This window comes from Tursiops truncatus, chromosome 15 (assembly GCF_011762595.2).
Source record: "Tursiops truncatus isolate mTurTru1 chromosome 15, mTurTru1.mat.Y, whole genome shotgun sequence".
Lineage (NCBI taxonomy): Eukaryota > Metazoa > Chordata > Mammalia > Artiodactyla > Delphinidae > Tursiops > Tursiops truncatus.
In genome coordinates, this window is record NC_047048.1 from 27,931,060 (window position 1) to 27,955,470 (window position 24,411).

The following is a 24,411-nucleotide window of genomic DNA, read 5'->3' on the forward strand; positions in this document are numbered from 1 at the left end:
GTGGATTAAATAAAAACGTTCAACTCATTCTTTTCTACAGAGCTATGGCATCAAGGCAAGTTATTACCTGAGCTACATAATTCACTTGATTCATCTGCACGCAGTGAGCCAGTAGAAACGGCAAAACCCCAAAGTCACTGCAAGTCCAACTTCGAGTCCATTTCGAGACCTGGAAGAGTATTCCGCTAGAAGACAGTCATAAAGTGTGCCAGGAACTAGAAATGGTGCGCTTAGCCTCCAAGGAGGGCCGTCACATCTCACAGTGACACCTCTGTAATCAAAGGCACAGTCTGAACAGCAAGGTGGCAGGATCTCAGCCCCTGCAGCCACCAGAACTGGCTCAAAAAAAAAAAAATCTGTTCTGCAGGGGGTGGCAGGGAGAGATAAACTAGGAGCTTGGGGTCAATATATACACACTACTATATATAAAAATAGGTAAACAACAACAGCACTTTTTTTTAATACATATATGAAAAACTGAATCACTTTGCTGTACACCAGAAATGAACACAACACTGTAAATTAACTATACTTCAATCTAAAAAAACAAAAATCAAAACAAAACAAAAAAAACACGGTTCTACCACTTCTTTGCTGTGTGACTCAGGATATTATACTCACCCTTTCTGAACCTGTTTCCTGACCTCTTGGTGTAAGAATTAAATGAGAGGATGCAGGTGATGCCCCTGTTTAGTGTTTGACACACAGTAGGCACTTATTAAATGGTATCAATTGTATTAATTTGTACTTAACAATTATTCATTCATTTCCAGGTGAGTGAGCCACTTTGGGGAAAATTTCGACTTATTGCACGTAATAGATGGTAGCAGCAATGTTTACATACGAGCTTGGACAGAGTTAGTGGAACCCTGGCTTTTGCAAACCTATTACCAGAGCCACCGTGTTGTGTGTCAGCCTCGTGGTGCAAGAGAACAGGCAGGTGATGGAAAGTTTTAGATCCTTTAAATAAAACAAACAAGAGCATCAAGCTATTGGAGGCAAAGTCCCAAGTCTAATGAAGGGCCACTTCTAAAACGACAGGCACCCTCAGGCAACACTTTTCACAAGATGTGCCCCAACCATACCCAAGCAAAACTGCTACAAATCTTCAAGCTGGAAGCCTTCAGGTTCCCTCCCTGAGGACCAAACTGCAGAGCCTTTTAAGAAACAGAAGTCTCTCAGCACCACCGGCTTGACCCACAAAACTACACCTTCTTGAAAAGGTCAGAAATGGCTGCCTGGGCTTTAGAAGGGTATTTCTTTCCAAAGGCCGAGAGCGGAGAGGGGGTGGCAGGTGTGGCAGTTTGCGTGTGCCTGTGTCAGGGTGAATCAGACAGACAGGAAAAGGCAAAGGAAAGAGAAAGCTTTCCAATTCTACCGTGTGCCAAAAAATAACCATTAACTGTAGGACCTGAAACAGAAAACTCTAATAGGAATGATAAATGGATAGTGCTAATAAAAAGAAAATCTGAAGGCGTCTGCCTCCGTCTCACCCTATTATGTATCAGTCAGTCGCCTCCTGGGAACTTGGTCGAGCCTTTGCTCGTGCTGATTCTGCAACCTGGATTACCCTGCCCTTCCCTGTCTCTCTGGCAAACTCCTATTCTACTCTCAAAACCCAACTTAGAAATGAACAGTTCTGCAATATCTTCTCTGAGACACCCCAAACCATGCCCCTCCACTACTAGATCTGGCCAATTCCCCTCTTCCCTGCATTACTTCTTTTGGTTTACTGATCACTTGCTGCTACTGGCTACTGCTTTATGACGCTAACTCCCCTACCAGGCTGCGAGCCCCCTGGGGCAAGAGAGAGGTTGATTCACCAGTGTACCCACTAATCTGGCGCTCATTCATCTGTCCGTTCATGCACACATGCACTCAAACCTTCACTGAGCACTGAAGTGGGCCTTGGTCACCTGTCCCTATGGCACCCGTTTCCTGTCCAGCAACAGTCTCCGTGTTCACTGGGGGATCCACCCCTCTCCCCAGCCCTCATTCTCCACGTCTGAACGGGGGGGTTCTTCCCTCGGCCTCGGCACACGAGAGGGATCCTGTGATTGGGTGAAGAGGGAGAAGGGACCTAAGCTGGCTCTATCAGAGGGAACTCAAGGCTCCTCCCAGGAATCAAGAAAGAGACTCTTGCTTCTTCCCTTGAATGTGAACCTGGAAGAAAAACTATCTGCCCAGGGGTTATCACAGCCAGCTGTGATCAGGAGGGATTAAACCCACCCAAATGATGTCAACCCAGACATGGTAGAAGTAAGGGCCAGAGAGAGAGAGAGACAGGAGCCTGGTGACAGAGCTCACACCCCAAGATTCAGCCACACCTAAAGCCCAATTCTCCCTTCAATCAAGAAATTCTCTTTCTAGGCATAATCAGGGTAAGCTATGCTCTGGCTGTAATAACAAGCAAACCCTGATATCTCAGTGGCTGAACAGATACGGTCTATTCCTGCTCTCACAAAGTCTGCAGTGGGCCCAGCAGCACAACAGGGCCAATCCCTTCCAGGCGGTGATGCAGGGATCCAGGCTAGCATCACCCTGTAGCTATGCCACACGGAACACATGGCTCCCAGGGTCATCACGGCAAGCACAACGAGATCAAAGAAAATTCACACCAGCTCTTCCACGCTTCAGCCTTGGAGGACGCTCATCACTTCTACTTATAGCCCACTGGCCAGAATGAGTCACATGGTCCCAGTCTAACCTAGGGGAGACTGGGAAATGCACCAGTCCTGCTTTTCCAGGGAGAGACAAGTGAGACAGGCCTGATGAACACACAGCACAGTCTCTGCCACAACAGAATCAGCCACACTTTCTATCACCTGCAACCAAAAGACTCCAAAATGATATATGCCGGGACCACAACAGTGAACAGGACGTGAGAACTGTCATCATGGAACCCACAGCACAGTGAGAGGTGGGGCAAAGAATGAGGGAAACAAGAACCCACAAGATAGGCAAACACACACATGGCACCTTCAGGACGAGGAGTGGGGATGCGGGAGAGGTAGGTAGCAACAAGACACCTGGGGTAACGGAACTTAGCTTTCGGGAGCGCAGAGGGCTGGTAGGGGAAGGGCTCTAGGGCGAGATCTGAAAGCTCAGAGAGTCAGCCCAGGAAAATGGGGAGGCAAGGGGACACAGAGAAGGGATGGGTTCCAGGTAAGAAACCAATGGGTACAAAGGTGACACAAGCTCACGGTGAGGTGAGCAACATGGCTGCAGGGGAAGATGAGAGCCACGGCACACAGGGTCTTACGGTAACACATAAAAAAGGGGTTACATTTTAATGACTCCACGGGCAAAGAGGAGCCACTGGAGTCTTAAGCAGGAAAACGGCCCAAGCCAACTGGGCCTGGGGTAGTTTTTCATTATTCCGCCCACGTGCATTAAACTCACCACCTCCTTCCTCCCTGTCTCTGCATCTGCCCCCCACACCTCCAACTGCTATGGTTCCACATTGCTGGGGACAATCCCTAGATGTTCCCGGTGGGCTGGGCTCACCACACGTGACAGCCATGTCCCTTCACCTGGCGCATCCTCAACACTGACCTCGATGGGACAGTGCCACCTATCCCCCCCCTCCCCAACTGAGACCACACAACCTCTGGGAGCCCAAGAAGCAGCTTCAAGGAGCCACTTCCCGTCTCAAGAAGGAAAGCAAATATAAAACAAGCCCAAAATAGTGTGGGTCTGAAAAGCTGAAAAGCAGCCACCACAATGACAAGTATTTTTATCCGTCACCCAAAAAGGAGGAGCGGATCATCTTCCAAGTGTCTCTAAGGAAGTTCATCTGTTCAATCTCACGTGCTCCAGACTCCAGAAGCGCAAACAGAAATGAGGCTGTAACAGGAACGGCAGCCGAAGAACACCCAGGGTGGAGACACCGAGCAAACGGCAGGGCCTGTGGTATCCTCGTCGATGGAGGGTGCTGACCCCACCATGAGATGGGAGAAGAGACGCCCAAAGATCTATGAGAGAAACCAGGAGATAGGCAGGGACGAGCGAACCTAACGAGCCTGGAGTGTGGGCGTGTCTGCCACAGGAGCCAGGTGTCACCTGCCACTCCACACACCTGCCAAGTGCAAAGAGTGATGAAAGGCCTGGGGACGTGCAGGAGAGACAGAAGGCCCGTCCAGCGAGAACGGCACACCGCCCAAAGTGGAACCTTTCCCTCTGCTACACTGGGCAGGCCACCTGAGCACACAGGAACAGGCTGGGGACACGTGACGGGCACAAGAGCCATCGGCAGCAGAAACTAACACAACGCTGTAAATCAACTATACTCCACTAAAAATTAATTGAAATAAAAGAGGCATCAGAAGAGCCCTGCCATCTGAGCCAGTGCCTGGGCTTGTGTGTGTCAATACAGCTTACGGCAGCGATTGTCTGTCAGCCAGAATTCCTTCCCATTATCCCTCCTCATCCTTCAATAACTCCCTTGGGTGTGACAAGCTCAGAGCCAGCACGCTCGTCGCTGCTTTCATCACCGCGGCTCCCCTTAGAGTTAAAAGTTAGAGCCAGCCAGCCAGCAAGGCCTGGTTCTGTTGCAGCAGAAATAGAAATGTTTTCCCTCTCCTGAGAACAAGGAAAATAAAGGGAACGGTGCCAGGCTAGAGAAGAAACATAACCTGGCCTGAAAGAGTTAATCAATCCTAGTTTTATTTTAACTGTTACTAATCTATAGTGTCTGTTGTTAGATTTGTCCTTCACAAAGCTAACCTGTCACCCCTAATCCTGTGTAATTTACATTCTGCACCTGGTATTTGCTCCCCCTGTGATCTCTTGTAGCAAATCACCCCTTGTAGCTGTTTGCCTTCCAGAAGGGAGCTCCCACACTGATAACCCAGAGACTAATGGACCCCATCACTGGGTTTCCTGACTGCCAGCAGTGACTATTTTGAAACAATGCAAGAAGAAGAATGCAAGACATTCACTGTTTTGATCTTTATCACTCACTTTGGACTGTGAACTCCCCTGTAAGAATCCCTGTAATTCAGCAGAGTGGGCGCACAGTTCTTGAGGCCCTAGCCTACTGTGTCTTCCCTTTGCCTGGCAAAGAAAGTAAAAAGCCTCTGTATTTCTTATCTTCCAAATCTCTGTCTCGGTACTTTTATTCGGCATGGGTGCACAGCGAGCCAAGAGTTGGCAACAGTTCGTGTTTCTAGCTAAGCGTGAGGGGAAGAGCATTAACTCTGGAGTCAGCCAGCCAGGGTTCCATCCTAGGTCTACACGTGAAGCCCTGTGACCTTGGGCCGGTGACTTGTCATCTCCAAGCCTTAGATTCCTCATCTGTAAGGATGTAGCAAACATTAGATTAGACAATCCAATGTGATGCTATTAGCACAGGGACTAAAAGTAGAATAAGCCCTCAACTTATGCTAACTGCTACTACCATCGTTGTCATCGATGTTTGGGGGTTGCTTTTCTCTAAGTAAATGTCACCAAAAGCCTAAGAGATCACAGAGTACCAAGCACATGACAGACTCTCAAAAAACACTGGTGGGAGACATTCTCTAGGATCAACAATCTAATTTCTTTAACTAATAAATTTCAAGTAAAGAAGAAAGGGAGAGAAGGGAAGATACAGATGGGAAACCTGCAGATTCAGAGAGATTTAAGAGGTCTATTAACCGATTACAATGTGTGGATGGACCCTATCTGGAAACTTATTCAAACATTTGTTTGAAATGAAAATTTGAACACTCACCAGATATTTGATGATGTTAAGAAATTACTGCTAATTTTTATTTAGGTGTGATATTACAGGATTTTTTTTCTTTTAAAAAATAGGAGGACCCTTATGTTGTATTAGAGATATGTTTCACAATACTTTAGGAGGAAACAACGCTGTGCTTTGAACTTGCTTCAGCGTATCTATGAGAAGCTGGGGAAGCAGGAAGATGTGTGGACAAAGCGAGATTAGCCATGACTTGGCCACCATTGCAGTTGGGTGATGGGTACCTGAAAGCTCATTATATTCTTCGGGCTATTCTTACATTCAAACTTTCCATAATAAAAATATATTTTGAATAAGGGAAGAGAATGTGAAGAACACATGTGTATATATATACGTACACATACACACATGTACAACTGAATCGCTATGTTGTACACCTGAAACTAACACAATATTGTAAATCAACTATACTTCAAATTTTAAAAATAGAATATTAAAAATAAGAGAAAACACACACAAAATATTTTGAATAAAGTACTGGACTGCCTGTGCTCTTCATTAGGGAACTAGTTCATTCACGCACAAGGGCACAGCAGAGGCCTGGGAAACCTGCAAGCCGTGGTGACACTGAAGCAGGAGACAGATGGGCCCCGAGTTAGACATGTACAACTAGCGTCCTGTTTACACTTCATACGGCAGGAAAAAGTGGGTTTCGGGCTGGACACTTACAACTAGCCTCCTGTTTGCATTTCCTGAGACAGGAGATAGGTGGGCTTGAGGTTAGACATTTAAAATCAGCCTCCTGTTTGTTCTCCAAAATGGAAGCAATGACAGAGACACGGTAAACAGCCAGGCTTTGTCTCTTGTGGATGTCCTAAGATAACAGTCATGGCAGGAACAGGGGCAAAACCTTGTTTGAGTAAAGGATCAAGGGATCTCCGCTTCCGCCCTCCTTGGGGCAAGGGAGACACCACACATGCGCAGAAAGGCTCCTTGGGGGTCAAAAGTCAGGGGACAACTCCAGGCCATGGTGACTCTTGCTTCTCCCAGATGCCTTCATGTCGCGACCCATCTTGGCTGAGAGGTGCCTGCACCCCTAAGGGGAGGGTCCTGAGACAAATTAGCCAGGGGGGGACAAAACAAGATGATTGGCTGGAAGTAAGACAAAGACCCGGAAAACTGTGCCCTTATAAAGGGTTCAAACTTCCCAGAGGCGCGACTCTCTCTGAGTTCACCCCTGCATCTTTCTGCATGTACTTTGTCTTTCCAATAAACTTTTTACTTTTCTCTTTACCTTCTGCCTCCTCACCTGAATTCATTCTTGACAAGACAGGCAAGAACTAGGGATCCAGGCCCTAGCTGCTGGCCCCTGTGGTCTAGTGGTTAAGACTCCCAGTCCGGACACTGAGATCTTGCTTCCAGCTACTGCTCGCTGCCGCTTACTGCTGCCTGGATCCGAAATCAACACCTCCTTGTCTCCAACCTGTTCCATTTCCAAGAGTCAGGGCAGCCATGCTGGTGACAGGGCTATGGCTGATATTAACCGGAATTAACACAGAAAGCCAAGCAAAGGGGAGGAAGGCCTCGGCTTGGCCATCTCACAGGAATTAGGTGCTAAGATTCCTTCCTCAGCAAACTGAGGGGGAGGAACAGGAAGCAAGGGGTCCTGCAATACTGTGATTTACTGTGGGCCGCAGTTCTCAGCTCACAGCTCCCAAAACTCTTGGAATTTCCTAAGTGTTGAGAATGATGAAGGTGTCTTTTGTTATGCTAATAAGATGACTTTTAGAAGCACCTAAGGATGGGGGCTGGGTGCCAGGAGAACCAATCCTGTGATTAGAAGGTTAGAACTTTTGGTCCTACCCCCTGGCCTCCAGGGAGGGGAGAGGCGCTGGAGATTGAGTCAATCACCAATGGTCTAAGACCCAGCAATCCCACTCCTGGGCATACACCCTGAGAAAACCATAATTCAAGAAGAGTCATGTACCACCATGTTCATTGCAGTTCTATTTACAATAGGCAGGACACGGAAGCAACCTAAGTGTCCATCGACAGATGAATGCATAAAGAAGATGTGGCACATATATACAATGGAATATTACTCAGCCATAAAAAGAAATGAAATTGAGTTATTTGTAGTGAGGTGGATGGACCTAGAGTCTGTCATACAGAGTGAAGTCAGTCAGAAAGAGAAAGACAAATACCATATGCTAACACATATATATGGAATCTAAGAAAAAAAAAATGTCATGAAGAACCTAGGGGTAAGATGGGAATAAAGACACAGACCTACTAGAGAATGGACTTGAGGATATGGGGAGGGGGAAGGGTAAGCTGTGACAAAGTGAGAGAGTGGCATGGACATATATACACTACCAAATGTAAAATAGATAGCTAGCGGGAAGCAGCCACATAGCACAGGGAGATCAACTCAGTGCTTTGTGTCCACCTAGAGGGGTGGGATAGGGAGGGTGAGAGGGAGACGCAAGAGGGAGGAGATATGGGGATATATGTATATGTATAGCTGATTCAGTTTGTTATATAGCAGAAACTAACACACCTTTGTAAAGCAATTATACTCCAATAAAGATGTTAAAAAAAAAATCACCAATGGTCAATGATTTCATCATTCCTGCCTCTGTAATGAAGCTTCTATTTTTATGGATAGGACAGGGTTCCAAAAGCTTCCAGGGTGGTGAACACATGGGGATCTGGGGAGAGTGGCGTGGCTAGAGAGGGCATGGACGCCCGGTGCCCTTTCCCCATACCTGGTCCTATGTATCTCTTCCACCTGGCTCTTCCTGACTTATATCCTTCTACAATATACCAGTAATCTAGTGAGTAAAATTCTGAGTTCTGTGAGACGCTCTAGCAAATTCATCATCTTGGGAACCTCTGATTTATAGCCAGTCGGTCAGAAGCACAGGTAACAATCTGGGCTCACAACTAACTGGTGTCTGAAGTGGAGGGTGATCTTGTGGGACTGGCCTCTTACCTGTAGAATCTGATGCTATCTCTGGGTAGATAGTGTCAGAATTCAGCTGAATTCTCAGACACTCCGCTGGTGTGGGAAAGCCTACACACACACACACACACACACACACACACACACACACACACACACACACACACACACACACACACACACACACACACACTCTCTGGAATTGGGTGAGGAACCATTTTTCAGGCCCCCTAAAAGGTGCTCTGTTAAAAGAAGTCAGTCAGTCAGTCTCTCTCTTTCTCTCTGATATTCCAATCTGAGATTCGCTAGGACTGGCATGGGCCTCCTTTAGAAGATTTTTTAATGGTATTGTGGTTTTGTTTTGTTTTGTTAAGAGCTCTTATATTTTACAGATACAGCCTTGAAATAGGTGTGGAATGATATGAAAACTCAGGTTTGCTTCAAAATACCACAAGAGACTGGGAGTAGGATGGGACAGAGATGATGCAAAATTGACCAGGAGTTATTAACGGTTGAAGCATGATGATGGGTATTTAGAGGCTGATTAAACCTCTAAATTTTCCATTTTTGTATCTTTTCCATAATAAAAAGCCTTTAAGAATTCCTTGGAGATTTGGCCTTGTTAGTCATTCACACTTTAGTGGGAATTACCCCTATCCCTCCAGAAGGGAGAACTCCTTACCAATTTTCATTCATACATAACAATTTTGCTTCAACACCCAGTTTTGCATGGTGAGCAAACTTTTTTCCCCTGACAAGGTGAGAGCCCGGTCTCAATCTGCTCAGTATCATATTAAAAAACAAAAACAAATTCACATCCAACTCTTCGTTTTGAGCAGCAGTTTAATGGAGATGTCAGCTCAGAGTTCTGTATCCTGAGTCCTTACACAGAATCCAGTCTTTTATTTAAAAGCTTGTTTTCTTTTGCATAAAAATGACTCCCAGATATATCAAGAGTGTTGGAACCCACTGGTGCCAATTTATGAAGCCAGGGCTGGTGGTATAACTGCCCCCAAGGTCCTGGCTGCTTCAGGAACTTTTCCATTTTATTAAAATTATGGTCACATTCAGAGTTTTCCACAGCGTGTGATTATGAATGTATTTTTCACCAGCTTGATGCTTAAGCTAACTTTTCCATTAATAGTAACTCTGCCATTATAATGAGAACAAATGCCGCTTACACATTTATTTCACCCATGAACAAAAATTCAGGGGCTAACTACACCCACACAGTAAATGACAAGCATCCTATAATTTGAAAAATCAGTCAACAGCTAGCTGAGTCCCTCCACACAGGAGGAAGTAAAGATCCATTTGCTGAGGATGGACTGGCAGTACTGTACACAGCACAGAGGCGAGCAAACAATGGGGAAACAGGGCTGTGATCAAGACCTAGTACAGCATGAAAAAGGCAGAACAAAGGAGCCCCAAAGGACAGGAAGAGGAAACAGCACCTATGGAATGTAGACAGTTACAAAACTTCACATGAACTAAGGTATTTTGGAGGTAAGTAACAGAGACAGATTCTAACCTGAGCTACAAAGGAATTACTGTAAACAGTCAGGAAATTAGGAGAACCTGGCCCAGAGAAGGACCTGAAACCAGAACGGCTCTGGCCAGTTCACACAGGAACAAATGGAGAGTCATCAGGACCCAGTTACTGAATAAGCGGCCTCTGAAGCATTCTCACCGTTCTTGTTTAATTTAGGAGTTAAAGCCCCAACTGCCCTGGCTCAGGTCACATGCCTGCCCTGGGGCCAAAGCAGGGCAAAGTACCTAAGATCTACTCTCCTAGCAAGACCGCAAGACACAGTGGGGTCATCATTCCTCCAAAGGAAATCAGGACAGAAGGAAGAAAAGAAAGCACTCCTGTCCACTACGGGTACTGAACCTGATTCTTTATATTTAATCCTCAAAGTAACCCTATCAGGAGGTATTACCAGCTCAACTTTACTGACAGAGAAACTGAGGCTTAGAGAGGTCAGGTGGCCTGCCCAGGGACGAATGCACAGCGGTGAGGGACCAATCTGAACTGAGTCTGACATGGGACACCTGTGCTCTCCAAGCCATCGGGCTGCAGGAGGCGACGCAGGACCAAAGTCCAAATGCCGCCAACAATTCTACACTTTCCTTCATGGCAACTGCTAGAAAGGAATGGAAAAATCTCCGGAGACGAATCCAAACCAAAAGGATTGCACTTGCGGGAGGTAAAGAGGAATCTTAGAGCAGATCTATCTGGGACGTGTCCAGTATCTTTTATCCTCAAAATCCCTGGTGAGAACAAATCCATTTCCTCTAATGTGTAGCTCTTCAGGAGGGATGGGAAGTGGACAAAAGAAATTTCCGAGTGTCATAACTAACAACCCCAAAGAAAAGGGGAGGAATGTTCTAGAAGCTCCAGTTAGGTGCCCAAGCTCTGCAAGACTCTGCTGCTAAAGACACAGCTCCAGGAGCCCATGAGGCAGGCGCCACTCTACGCCTGCACTTCTGGCATGTCAACCCTGTTTCCTAATTACCATAACGGACGTGTCTGCCTCACCCCCCAGGCCTGGAGCTTCCCCAGAGGCAGGTAATGTGTCTTGTTCGTCTTTGTAACCTACGACAAGCCTTGGTTACACAGATGCTACCCACGGGTGAAGCATCAATAACTTTACAATCAAAAAAAGAGGACAAACTCAGTCTAGGGAAGAAAACGCCACTTGAGGAACGTCTCAGCTTCAGACTCACATCTCTCGTGGCTCATCTCCTAGAATCATCAACTCTACTGCTCCCAGGGTAGGGGAGGCCACTGAGGGTAGAGAAAGGGAGTTGAAGGCCGGACCCGTAGGAGGTAGTCAGTAAATATGTGCTACATGAGCTGGTAGCGCCCATCTTTCTCTCAAGATCCTCTCCAGACTCTCCAAGCTCAAATTCCCCCTAAAACTGACGGCCAGGAAAACGTGTGCCTCCCCCAAAGAGCCGTGCTTCCTCTTATTAGATACGGAGTCCCTTCTGCCAGGAGGCTGAGTTACAGGGGTGCCTTGCACAACCCACTCTCCACCTGAGAGTGGAGAGAAGTCCATCCATCACTCTTTAAACATGACCCGGAACAGCCGAACCCACTTGACGGACTGTCATCCCCTTCGATACTTACAGAGCTCCTACTGTATGCTGGAGCCGAATGAGGCAATGAACATACAGTAAAAAAAAAGATAACGTCGTAGCCTGGCATTCTACTGCAAGCGGCTTCAGAATCGAGTAGGTCCGAGCACGGGTGGGAGGCGTTCCCTCCTCCTGCAGTAACTGAGGGTGTGGGACGAGGCCCCGCCAGCACCATGCCAAACGGCCGACGTGCCATGTTTCTGTCAGCTACTGCTGGCAACCCTCACCTCCCTCCACGTATTCTCTCAAATGGGACGAGTGACTGGCCCTTCTCTTAGGTGTCTCTTTTTCTCACTGAGCCTGGCCTTCCAGCAGGACGATGGGTTTGGGCTCTGGTGCTAGATGGCCTGAGGGATTCGGACCCAGTTCTGCTTCTTACCAGCTGAGAAATCTTAGACAAGCTACTTCACTTCTCAAAACCCCATCTGTCAACAGTACCTTCCCTCGAGGAACCCTGCTGAGGACTGCAAGAGTTCATCGACGTAAAGCCTTAGCACAGTAACCAGAATTGAAAGTGTGCGCTGACGGCTAGCTGCTGTATTACAGCGGCTCTTACATAATGAGTGTTTTGATAGCAGTGTTCTTTCCCTGCCAGATTAACCTACACCTGCCAGAATTCTCTTTTCCCTCTTGTTTTCAAAAGTTGACCACCACAGGGTGTCAGGAACAATCTTTGCACAGTCTTTCCTGTCCTGGGCCCCTGATTCTCACCAGCTACTACATACGGTGTTGCTTTGGGTTCTGAGCTGTCCATGCAGCGTGCTGCGTATGTGTGCAGGGAGGGGGAATGGTTTTAATGCTTTGAAAGACACCTAGAGAAAGAAGGTTCAGGAACTCCCTTTTCATTGGGATGAATCACAGAAGAGTTATTCAATTGTTGGGGTATTTTAAATAGTCATATTATTTAAAATGATATATTTTTTCTTCCTTTGCCCTTTCGAAATGGGAAGAGCAGTGCCTCAACTCTTCCCCCTCATCCTTTTACTACTCCACTCCAACACACGTTTACAACTCTTTCTTGGCAAAAACCAACCCATTAATAAAATGACAGCCGAGCATCACGAAGAATGGGTTTGATTAATGCCAACAAAGAGGGTTAGGCAAAAGTCGTGGTGAAATGAAACACTAATGTTATTCAGAGATGAGAGATCACTGACAGGATCTCACTTTGCAAACAAAAACAGAATGAAAAATCAGTGCGGCGTAGTAAATGCCACTGGAGGACCATCTCTGCTTCAACCTCACCTCTCCCCCAGCTTGCTGACTACAGCCATCGACTCCACTGCTCCCAGCCTAAGAGGATCACAGAAGGACGTGAAAGAAGGCTTAAGGCTGGCAAGAGAGTCTTTTACCCTGATGTGGGAGTTCAACACCTACCTCTCTTGCAGGCAACAAGAGCAACGATGCAAGGGGATCCGACAGTAACTTCACATCACACCTGGATCTTCCCCGCACATCGCAGCTGGAGTGCAGTGAGGGGGTGAAGCTTTCTCATGGTCAAAATGGGTGGTGGGGGCTTCCCTGGTGGCGCAGTGGTTGAGAGTCTGCCTGCCGATGCAGGGGACACGGGTTTGTGCCCCGGTCCGGGAAGATCCCACATGCCGTGGAGCGGCTGGGCCCGTGAGCCATGGCCGCTGAGCCTGCGCGTCTGGAGCCTGTGCTCCGCAACGGGAGAGGCCACAACAGTGAGAGGCCCGTGTACCGCAAAAAAAAAAAAAAAAAAAAGTTGGTGCTGACAGGGCACCCAACCAACACTGAATCAACCAACCAACCAACCAAGCAGCTGGCCCAAGAATGAACTACAGTGTTTCCTCAGTGGGTCAAGCAGCCAGTCCCTTCCTCCCAAGCCCCTCCGAGTTTCTGACGAGCATGTCAATCCCCCAGATCGCTGCCCCAGGCCCGGCACCCAAAGGAATCCAGGGACACGAGCACTGGTCTCTAAGCTGTGCGGGTCTGACCACATCCTTACAAGTGGACACCTTGCCCTGGTTCTCCTGAAGGGACAGAAGCTCCCAACCCCCTTTCACTCTGGTGAGAACCCTTCACCCTTCCTAGCTCAGCAGCCCTTCCTTCATTCAGCAAACCAGAGCCACCCCTGTCCCAGGAGAATTTCAAATACTTTCACTCAAGGGCTATTTAGCTAAATTCACCGCCTGTCAACAGTCACTGAGAATACAGTGATGAAAGAGTCTCTGCCATCCAGAGACCCGGAGTCCACTAGGACTGTCACAGTTCTGAGGGTAAGGGGCCCGCTCCCCTCTCCACCCAGGCTTTCTGCCACAGCCAACTCCGGTCTCATGATCCCTCTGAATGAAGGTCCACGGATGGGCAGAGTGGTGGGCAGAGACGCTGCAGGGACCACCTCCCCGTGCCCAGGCCCTCCCATCCCGGTTTTTAACTCCTCACTCAGTTGCCTGTTTGGCTGAGACCTTGGCTTGCTTTCCCTTGAGCTCACCTGAGTTAGAACTCAAGTTGCTTCTAAAGTCAGCTCCCTTCTTTCGAGGTCATTTAGAGACAGAGGAAACAGACCACAAGGATGGCAGCCTGAACCAGAATGAGCTCAGGGGCTGCTCCTCAAAGGCCCTACCCCTGAAGCCCACCCCAGGTCAGGCACGTCTCCACGGCAGCTGTGGGTGTTTTTCTGATTCCAAAAATAAAACTTACTCACCGTAGAAGATTTAGAAAGTACTAAGTATAGGTGTATACTTTTATGTGTGTATGTACACAAACACACATGACTTGTAATAAATACTACCACCACTGGATCACCACGACACATACACACACCTGTATATATTAGTTACCTAATCAAAAACTTACTCTCCCAGCTTTACCATTGAGTATGGTGATAATTAATGGTTTCTGACAAAAGCATTTGATCATACCAAAAAAGGACCTTTATTCTTCATTTACCGAGAATATTTTATCAGATATCGATGATGAGTGTTACCAAATGGACATTTTGGTACCTATCAAGATAAATATCCGGTTTTTCTCCTTTGATTTATTAATGGGTGGACTTGATGGATGAATTTCCTAATGTTAAACCATCCTAGAAGTCCTAAATACATTTTAACTTTTTATATATGTTGTTCCTTTAATATATGACTAAATTTGACAGAGCGATACCTTTCTGGAATTGTTACGTATCCATGCACAAACGCTACCAGTCTATACTTTTCTTGTTTCTGCTATCTCTGTCAGATTTTTTATACTGGAGTGATACACACTTGAACCAAGGTACAGATATAGATAAAAAATGCTCTAAGAAAATATAAATAGTGAAGGGCTTTTTGTATACACCTTGAAGGGTGCCCTGAAAATCACCATAGAACCATCCAGGCTTGCTGCCTTCTTGGGACACAGCTCTTTCTTAACTTTTATAACTTTCTTCCACAGATTTTTTTGGTCCCTTCAGGTAGCCTGCCTCATCTTCAATGAATTTTGATACTGAATGCGAGCCTAGAAAACAGTCCATCTCATCCCTATTTCCCCATTTCTCAGCACAAAGTTGTATGTGATATTCTCTTCTGTTTTGAATATTCTCCAAACCCAAGGGTACAGCTGTTTTCTTATTTTTCACGTTTTCTCTCTTATCTCCTTGCCACAGGTTTCTAATTAAATGATATTTTTCAAAGAACCACGTCTTTCTTACTTTTCTCTGTCAACTGCAATGGTTTTACCATTTTGTGTTTTGTTTGTGGGAGGCGGAGTGTGTGACTGCTTGTTTTGCTGACATCTGTTTAACAGGCTGGGCCTCGGTCTGAAATATCTCCAAAGCAGCTGATGTCGGGAGTAAACGCGGACTCTGCCGCCCTTACCTCAATGAGCTTCCTTTCATAGGAGCTGGCTAGTTCCTCGGCAACTTCTCCCGGCTTCTGGTCCGTAACTGTAACTTCTCCATCAACATTCCAAAGATTTGGTACAACTTTAGGAAAAGAAAGACATTCCGTAAGTATTTTAACAGTAATCAAAAATAATTCTCCCATTTGGAAAAAAAAAAAATTCTTCTTTTCCAAATGGCTTCTCCAGAGAGAAAGCTCTTGTTAAAGGAGAAAAAAAAGATCACAATTACTAATTACTTCAGCATTGCATCATTTTCACAGAAGTACAGTAAATCAAATGATAAGCTGTATTTAAGAACAGCAATAACTGTCCTAGAGACAGATGCACAGGAGTCTGGGGAACAATCCTATAGCTACTTTCCATTTCAGGGGAAAACAGACAGTGTTTTGGCAAATATAAGAGCCTACACTTACATCTTTTATACTGGTCAAATTTCTTTTTCTCCATCAAAAATGTTTTCCAGGAGATAGTGCCTGCCTAGAGCCTGAAGTGAAATGGCAATGGGGCTCAGATTATATTTAGAACCAAGGAATCTTCTGGAAAAACTCTAAAACCAATGCACAATGACAATGCAAAGACATCTTCATGAGATACTGACTCTCAGGTCAGCACAAGAATTAGCACAGTATTTTAAGGAACCTCCATACCCTTTTCCATAGTGGCTGCACCAATTTACATTCCCACCAACGGTGGAGGAGGCTTCCCTTTTCTCCACACCCTCTCCAGCATTTATTGCTTGTAGACTTTTTAATGATGGCCATTTTGACTGGTGTGAAGTGATACCTCATTGTAGTTTTGAGTTGCATTTCTCTAATAATTAGTGATATTGAGCATCTTTTCACATGCCTGTTGACCATCTATATGTCTTCTTCAGAGAAATGTCTATTTAGGTCTTCTGCCCATTTTTTGATTGGGTTGTTTGTTTTTTTTATATTAAGCTGTATGAGCCAAAAACATGAGTTACATATATCTGGAGAAAACTTTAATTTGAAAAGATACATGCACCCCCATGTTCATAGCAGCATGATTTACAATAGCCAAAACATGGAAGCAACCTAAGTGTCCACTGACAGATGAATGGATAAAGAAGATGTGGTACATATACATAATGGAATACTACTCAGCCATAAAAAAGAATGAAATAATGCCATTTGCAGCAACATGGATGGACCTAGACATTATCATACTAAGTAAAGTAAATCAGACAGAGAAAGACAAATACCATATGATATCACTTACGTATGGAATCTTAAAAAGTGATACAAATGAACTTATTTACAAAACAGAAATAGACTCACAGACAAAGAAAACCAATTTATTGTTACCAAAGGGGAAAGGAGGGGAAGGATAAATTGGGAATTTGGGTTTAACAGATACACACTACTTTATATAAAACAGGTAACCAACAAGGACCTACTGTATAGCACAAGGAACTGTAATAACCTATTATGGAAAAGAATCTGAAAAAAAAAATATATATGTATAACTGAATCACTTTGCTGTACACTTGAAGCTAACACAACATTGTAAATCAACTATACTTCAAAAAAAAAAAAAAGAGCACAGTAGATGCCCATGGGCATTGTTTCTACTATCAGGTATATACCCACATATGCTCACTTTGTAGAGAAGAGTAAAAAGATAAAAACAGGGAAAGAGCCAGATAATTCCAAGATAAGTAGAAGCAGAGCAGTGGAGAACTCCTGCATGAGCAGTTAAGACCCAGTAGTGTGACTATGGATTCACCCCACGTCTGAAAACGAGCATCAGGGATGCAGATGTAGATGCCTGTGTGTCCTGAGATGAGATTCCTGGATGCCCCATCAAGGGTGATGAGACGGCAATGAGGCAGAACAGGAAGCTAAGGTGAGCCCCCCAGCGACTGGGATTCGAGAGACACGGGCTCTGGTCAGGCACTGAGGGAGAAGTCAACACGGGGAAAAGCTGAGCAACAATGGGACTCGCTGCTGGGCCTGAACTGACCAGTGGCTCCACCTTCAGCCCTTCACGGAGCCTCCATCAGGCCACGGCTGGTCAGGGCCCCGGAGGTAGCAAGGCCCCTGAGTGACGACACAGAACATACTGGAATAAAACCCTAAGTGGTTTCCATCCCAGCAGTGACTATAGCTCCAGCCACTACTGCAAGGAGTGACTCAGTAACAACCTGTTTAAGTTGACAGATTGAACATGTTAATTTACATTCACAACCTCTCAAAATCTCATTAAAATACCAATTAAAAATAATTCCTTCTAAAGGCACCACCCTTAAAGAAAAAGAGAATGAGAGAGAAAACAACACAACAAAATTTTAGAAGCTGAGAAGAAGGTAGGTAACTGGTGAGGAACCTGACAGACCTGAGAAAATTTCATTCTCAGCTACAAGTGGGCAACTGCAAAACACAATCTGATTAAAGTGAACAACTTGCATAAACTGCTAACACGAGACACTTCTAGAAGCGGAAGTGAACACCAGCTAAAAGTCCAAAGAAGGGATAAAAGTCTGCCTTAAGAAGCAACTAGCAGAAGACTAGGGGTTTATTCTCCAGAAAAGGTTAAAAAAAAAACCCAAAAAAAACCAGTAGCTGCACCTGAGTTGAAGGTAGGGGTATCTTACTAAAAACAGAGGTAAAAACAATACACACTGAACTTTTGAAGTTTTGCCATTCTTCTTCCCTCCCCACTCCCAGAGCAGCAGGCAGCAGGCATATACCTCTAAGCAAGGGAACAGAAAGTAATTTCCTAGGAATCTACCAGCCAAAGAGGAAAGGGCTCAATGTGGGGGGTTTTCCGGGAAAATGGCACAGCCCCTCCATCAGTGTTTTAGTGCCCCACTCCTACATCTGAGAAGACAGCCAGAAATCACCTTACATTTGAGGCAAGCATCTAAGATGAAAGACAGGGACCAGAATAAACAAATAGAGAAATCAACATGTAGGAAAGAAAAATTATTAAGTGAGAAGAACGTTTCAAAAGCAAACTACCGGTAATACTCCCAGAGAGAGAGGAGAAGGTGCAGTTGAGAAACGGGAAGAGGGAGACACTTGAAAAGAACACACAGAATGTATAAAAGCCCTTTGGAAAGCAAAACTATGACAGCAAAAATGGAATACCACGTATAAGGGATAGACGGTAAAGAAATTTCTAGAGAATAGAGCCAGAGGATGACAAAATGGAGAACAAAAAAGGAAATCAAGAATTACCAAATGAGAAGCGCTCAAGAAAGAAAAAATAACTCAGAGAGGAGGAAGTCAAAGATACAATTCAAGAAATGTCCCAGAACCACCAGACATGAGTGTTGAAGCTAAAGAGCTCTACTGAGGATAAGCTTGATGATAAGCGATGCTCACGTGCTCACAGTGAAATTCCACAACACAGGAGACAAAGAGGAGAGGGTACAAACTCCTGGAGTGGAAGCAGAAGTTTTACAAAGGATAAAAAAAATCAGAAATGGCACAGGATTTCTGAACAGCATCACTGTAAGCTAGAAAACAATGAATCTTCAATGTCCTGAGCGGAATTATTTCCAACCTGGAATGATCTACAAAGCCAAACCATGTGAGAAGCGGGTAAAGGCATTTACAGACATGTAACCTCTCAAAAATTTTACCTCCCACCCAAAGAAGAGAAGAAATCCAGAAAGAGGAAGACAGAGATGCCAAGATATAGGAGATCCAACACAAAACTGAGTTTGAGAAAATTCTTAATGATAACCAAAGTGGGAAGAACCTGCAGGCCATCATGGATAAACGGATAAACAAAGTGTGGTATGCCCATACAACGGGTTACTATTCAGCTTTAAAAAGGAATGAAGTACTGACACAGGCCACAACATGGATGAACCTTGAAAACATGATGTTAAGTGAAAAAAGCCACACGTGATGTTAAGTGAAAGGCCTCATACTGCATGATTCCATGAAATGTCCAGAGTGGTATTGATTTCCAAGGGCTGGGAGGAAGGAGTGATGGGGAGTGATTGCTAATGAGTATCAGGTTTCTTTCTAGGGTGATAAAAAATGTTCTGGAAACAGAAAATGATGGTTGCACAACCTTGTGAATATACCAAAACCACTGAACTGTGCACTTTAAAGGGGTGAACTGTATAATATATGAATTATATCTCAATAAAGGAGGAGTGAATTGGAGAGTACAGGCCCACAGAGTAGTCAGGCTTCTTCCAGCTACAGGTCAGAGGACCCCAGGAGAGACTGCCTCAGGATGCCACTGATGACTCAAGTGTTTGAAAACATTGAGATTTATATAACTGAGGGAAATTTTGAAGTTGAATTAGTGATAAGTATGCAGAATACCAATAAAATTTAAAAAACAAAAAACAGATAAGTATTAACTTCAAAGAAATTTACAAGTTGTCCAAAAATACTAATCATGTATCTCATGGCTCAACTGTAGAGAGCATTTTCAGAGTCATGATAATGTAATCGTGGATCATGGATCTAACCAAAATGAGCACATGACTGTGCTAGATTATATGACAGCTGGAGGGTGTGTGCGTGTATATGTCTGTCTGTGTGTGTACACAGTTCAAGGGCGTGGAGGATCAGAGAATGCTACCCTTCATCTTCCACAGTGAGAAATCAATAAACAACACCTACAACTAAAAAATCAACAAATGGCAATAGACACACATTATTCAGAGATATGAAGGTAACTACTAAAACAATCAGTTAAAAAGTCTGAAGCAGTTGCTTGTGAGGAGTGGGAAATGGGGAAAGATGGTTGCTAAAGTATGTCTTTTACCACAAGGCTATGTACAAAAGCTCAATTTTTTAAAAAACTAAACTCAATTTCATTTGGTGAAATAAATTTTTTAAAATTTTTAAATAAAAAGCTGAAAGGCTGAAAGCATTTCCTCTAAGATCAGGAATAAGATAAAGCCCACTCTCGCCACATTTATTCAGCACAGTGTTGGAAGTCCTAGCCACGGCAATCAGACAAGAAATAAAAGGAGTCTAAATTGGAAAGGAAGAAGTAAAACCGGCACTGTTTGCTGATGACATGATACTATACATAGAAAATCCTGAAGATACCACCAAAAAAACGACTAGAGCGCATTAATGAACTCAGTAAAGTTACAGGATATAAAAATAATATTCAGAAATCTGTTGCATTTCTCTACATTAATAATGAACTATAAAGAAAGACAAATTTAAAAAACAATCCCATTTACCATCACATCAAAAAGAATAAAATACCTAGGAATAAATCTAACCAAGGAGGTAAAAGACCTGTACTCAGAAAACTTTAAGACACTGATGAAAGAAACTGAAGACAACACAAACAGACAGAAAGATACACTGTGTTCATGGATTGAAAAAAGTAGTACTGTTAAAATGACCATAATACCCAAGGCAATCTACAGATTCAATGCAATCCCTATCAAAATACCAATGGCATTCTTCACAGAACTCGAATACTTCTAAAATTTGTATGGAAATACAAAAGACCCCATTTAACCAAAACAATCTGGAGAAAGAACAGAGCTGGAGGCATCACACTCCTTGATTTCAGACAAGACTACAAAGCTACAGCAATCAAAACAGTATAGTACCGGCATAAAAACAGGCATATAGATCAATAGAGGAGAAGAGAGAGCCCAGAAATAAACCCATGCACTTTTGGTCAATTAATCTACAACAAAGGAGGCAAGAATATATAATGGGGAAAAGACAGTCTTTTCAATTACTGGTACTGGGAAAACTGGACAGATACATGTAAAAGAATGAAATCAGAACATTTCTCACACCATATACAAAAATAAATTCAAAATGAGTTAAAGAACTAAATGTAAGACCAGAAACTATAAAACTCCTAAAAGAAAACATAGGCAGAACACTGTTTGACATAAATTGTAGTGGTATTTTTTTTGGATCCGTCTCCTAAGGCAAAGGAAACAAAAGCAAAAATAAGCAAATGGGACCTAATTAAACTTAAAAGCTTTTGCACAGCAAAGGAAACCATAAACAACAGCAAAAAAGACAACCTACTGAATAGGAGAAAATATTTGCAAATAATATAAGCAAAAGGGGGCTAATATCCAAAATATATAAACAGCTCATACAACTCAATACCAAACAACAACCACCACCCAACTTTAAAATGGTCAGAAGACCTGAATAGACATTTTTCAAAAAGAGATATACAGATGGCAAACAGGCACACAAAAAGATGTTCAACGTTCCTAATCATCACTGAAATGCAAATCAAAACCACAATGCAGCATCACCTCACACCTATCAAAATGGCTATCATCAAGAGACCACAAATAACAAATGTCGGCAAGAATATATATTGCTGCAGCCTCTGTGAAAAACAGTATGGAGGTTCCTCAAAACAACTAAAAATAGAACTACCATATGATCCAGCAATTCCATTACTGGGTATATATCTGAAGAAAATGAAAACACTAATTTGAAAAGATACAAACACCCCAGTGTTCACAGGAGCATTATTTACAATTGTCAAGATATGGAAGCAACCTAAGTGTCCATCAACATATGAATGGATAAAGATGTATCTCTATAGCTTATAGATTAATATCAGGAAAGTGAGGGGAGCCATCTCATCGGTTAGACACTCCCCGCCTCTCTACTGGCAAGGTGAGCTGTGGCGAGGCACCAGAAGTTAGTTGTCCCTTTAGCTGAAGTTTGTACAAGCACCACCATCTGATTTGTGTATTTTCAAGTCAAGAAGATTTCATCTGCTTCGGGAGCAAGAGAACATTCAGGCGTTCAAGGAAGACAGCATAATAAAAGTGTGAGTAACGCCAAGTCATGAGAGCCAAAAATGGCAGCTGACAGCCCATTTCACACACTCTGCACATCCTCCAGTAAACCAATCAACTTGGAGAGGATCAACTGTGATTGAATTCTGCAAGTCAAATCTGAACAACCGATACAAACATTTGTGACTGATCACACTTCAAGTCTGTTGTTGTTCTTTTAAGATACCTATTTCCTGAGAGTGATCCATTAGTCTTGGAACAGAGAGACAGACAATTTAACAGCCCAGGAGGAAACTCTACTCGTTTCCAAAACAGCTCACTCTGAATTCCAGAGTACAAGACTATGCCATCGTAAACCTAAAATATTTTCATTAACAATCTCGGTCCATATTTTGAGTTACTTTGACAGTGTTCAGAACTTGACCTTCTGCCCTGCTCAAGCACTGCACGAAGACGGCAGCTGCTGGTCCCCAACAGGACAGAAAGAAACTTTCACCAACATGGTTAGATATTTCAACTGTGGATAAGAAACTTAAGCTGTATAGTAGTCACCCCCCACCTTATCTACAAGTTTACTTCCCCCCGGTTTCAGTTACCTGTGGTCAACCGTGGTCCAAAAAATATTAAATGGAAAATTCCAGAAATAAATAATTTGTAAGTTTCAAATCATGCACCATTCTCAGTAGCATGGTGAGACCTTGCACTACCCTGCTCTGTCCTGTCCAGGACGTGACTCACCTCTTTGGGCAGAGTATCCAATGCTGTATATACGACCTGCCCATTAGTACAGGAAAAAAACAGCATATATGGGATGTGGTACTATGGGCAGTTTCAGGCATCCCCTGGGCTCTTGGAACCTATCCCGGGAGGATGGGCGGGGAGGGGACTGTGTTGAAAAGACCAAAACATAAACACAGGTCCAAAAGCAAAACAGGGTAAGGGCTGTATTTAATTTGCTAAACGAAATTTGAAAGCTACATCCATACACAATGGGTTCTCATATAAATAAAACAATGATATTGCTTCATCTTACACAGCACTTTGGAGCCTCCATGTAGAACTCAGTCTGGCCAGCTGAGGCTTGTGCCAAAGGTGAAGCTATCTACATTATCTGTCTAGCACAGAATGCCCCATAACCCAAGCAACCTAGCGAATAGCCACATTATTCACAGGAACATCTACACTTCATTCACTTGCACATACTCTGAGTAGTCAGCAGTTTTCTCTATTTCCTTGATGGTATAATTATCGAAGTTAGACTCCAAATGGAAAAAATTTGGCAAAAATAATAAGCCTTCTCTCTTTAAATCCAAATAGACACTGAAACTGTGTTTGATAGAAGCACAAAGACACTGACTGTAAATCAGAACTATCTGTCATGTTCCAGGAAAGCTGCGGGTTTGTTAGCACCACTAGCAGGTCATTTAAACTTAGGGAACATGACACAGTTCTTCACCTCCTTGCTGCCTGCCAAGGTGTCTGTGATAAGTCACCTGAAATAAGCAGACGCTATGCTGGTCTCACTGGCGGTCAAAGCACCAGAGAACACACGGGGGGTTTTGCCTCAATTATTTTAAGCAAAACTTCAGATACCATGGAAAGCAGCATGGCAAACAGTATGATAAGGTTACTGTTCTGCTTTCAATTTGAACAAGCTTAGCCTGACCCGGATGCAAACAGTATGCAATGCTGGTGGTGAAGGAGGATAAAGAACAATTTAAAACTCAGAGATGGTTCCCTTGAACATTCTAATGCACAAAAGGAGGTGTGCCGGGTCCTATAACAGGGGGCTGGGTGTGGTGTGATGGGAATCTGGGACACGTGCAGGTTCCAAAGGAGAACAGTTCCTCCTGGGTAAGGTGACAGTGATCCTTACAAAACAGCAGGTACCCACATTTGTTCTAGCAAAGGAAACAGGCTTCAACAATAACAGCATCTACCGTCCTCCAAGCACTCGCTGAGGCAGGGGGAGAGCACAGCGAATGAGGCAGCGTGAGCTCTGCAATCAGACAGATACCAGGTGCAAAGTCTGGCCCC

At 44.2% G+C, this 24,411-nt stretch overlaps 1 protein-coding gene across 5 annotated transcripts in view; it reads right to left on the reverse strand.

The window, feature by feature from the left end:
- SNX29 (sorting nexin 29) overlaps positions 1-24,411 on the reverse strand; it is a 550,741-nt gene that overhangs the window by 263,261 nt on the left and 263,069 nt on the right. For all 5 annotated transcript variants that reach the window (XM_019928689.3, XM_073792297.1, XM_073792298.1 and 2 more), the window contains one exon: positions 15,611-15,717. In XM_019928689.3, the coding sequence (XP_019784248.1) occupies positions 15,611-15,717 (107 nt within the window). The remainder of the gene's footprint in view (positions 1-15,610; positions 15,718-24,411) is intronic.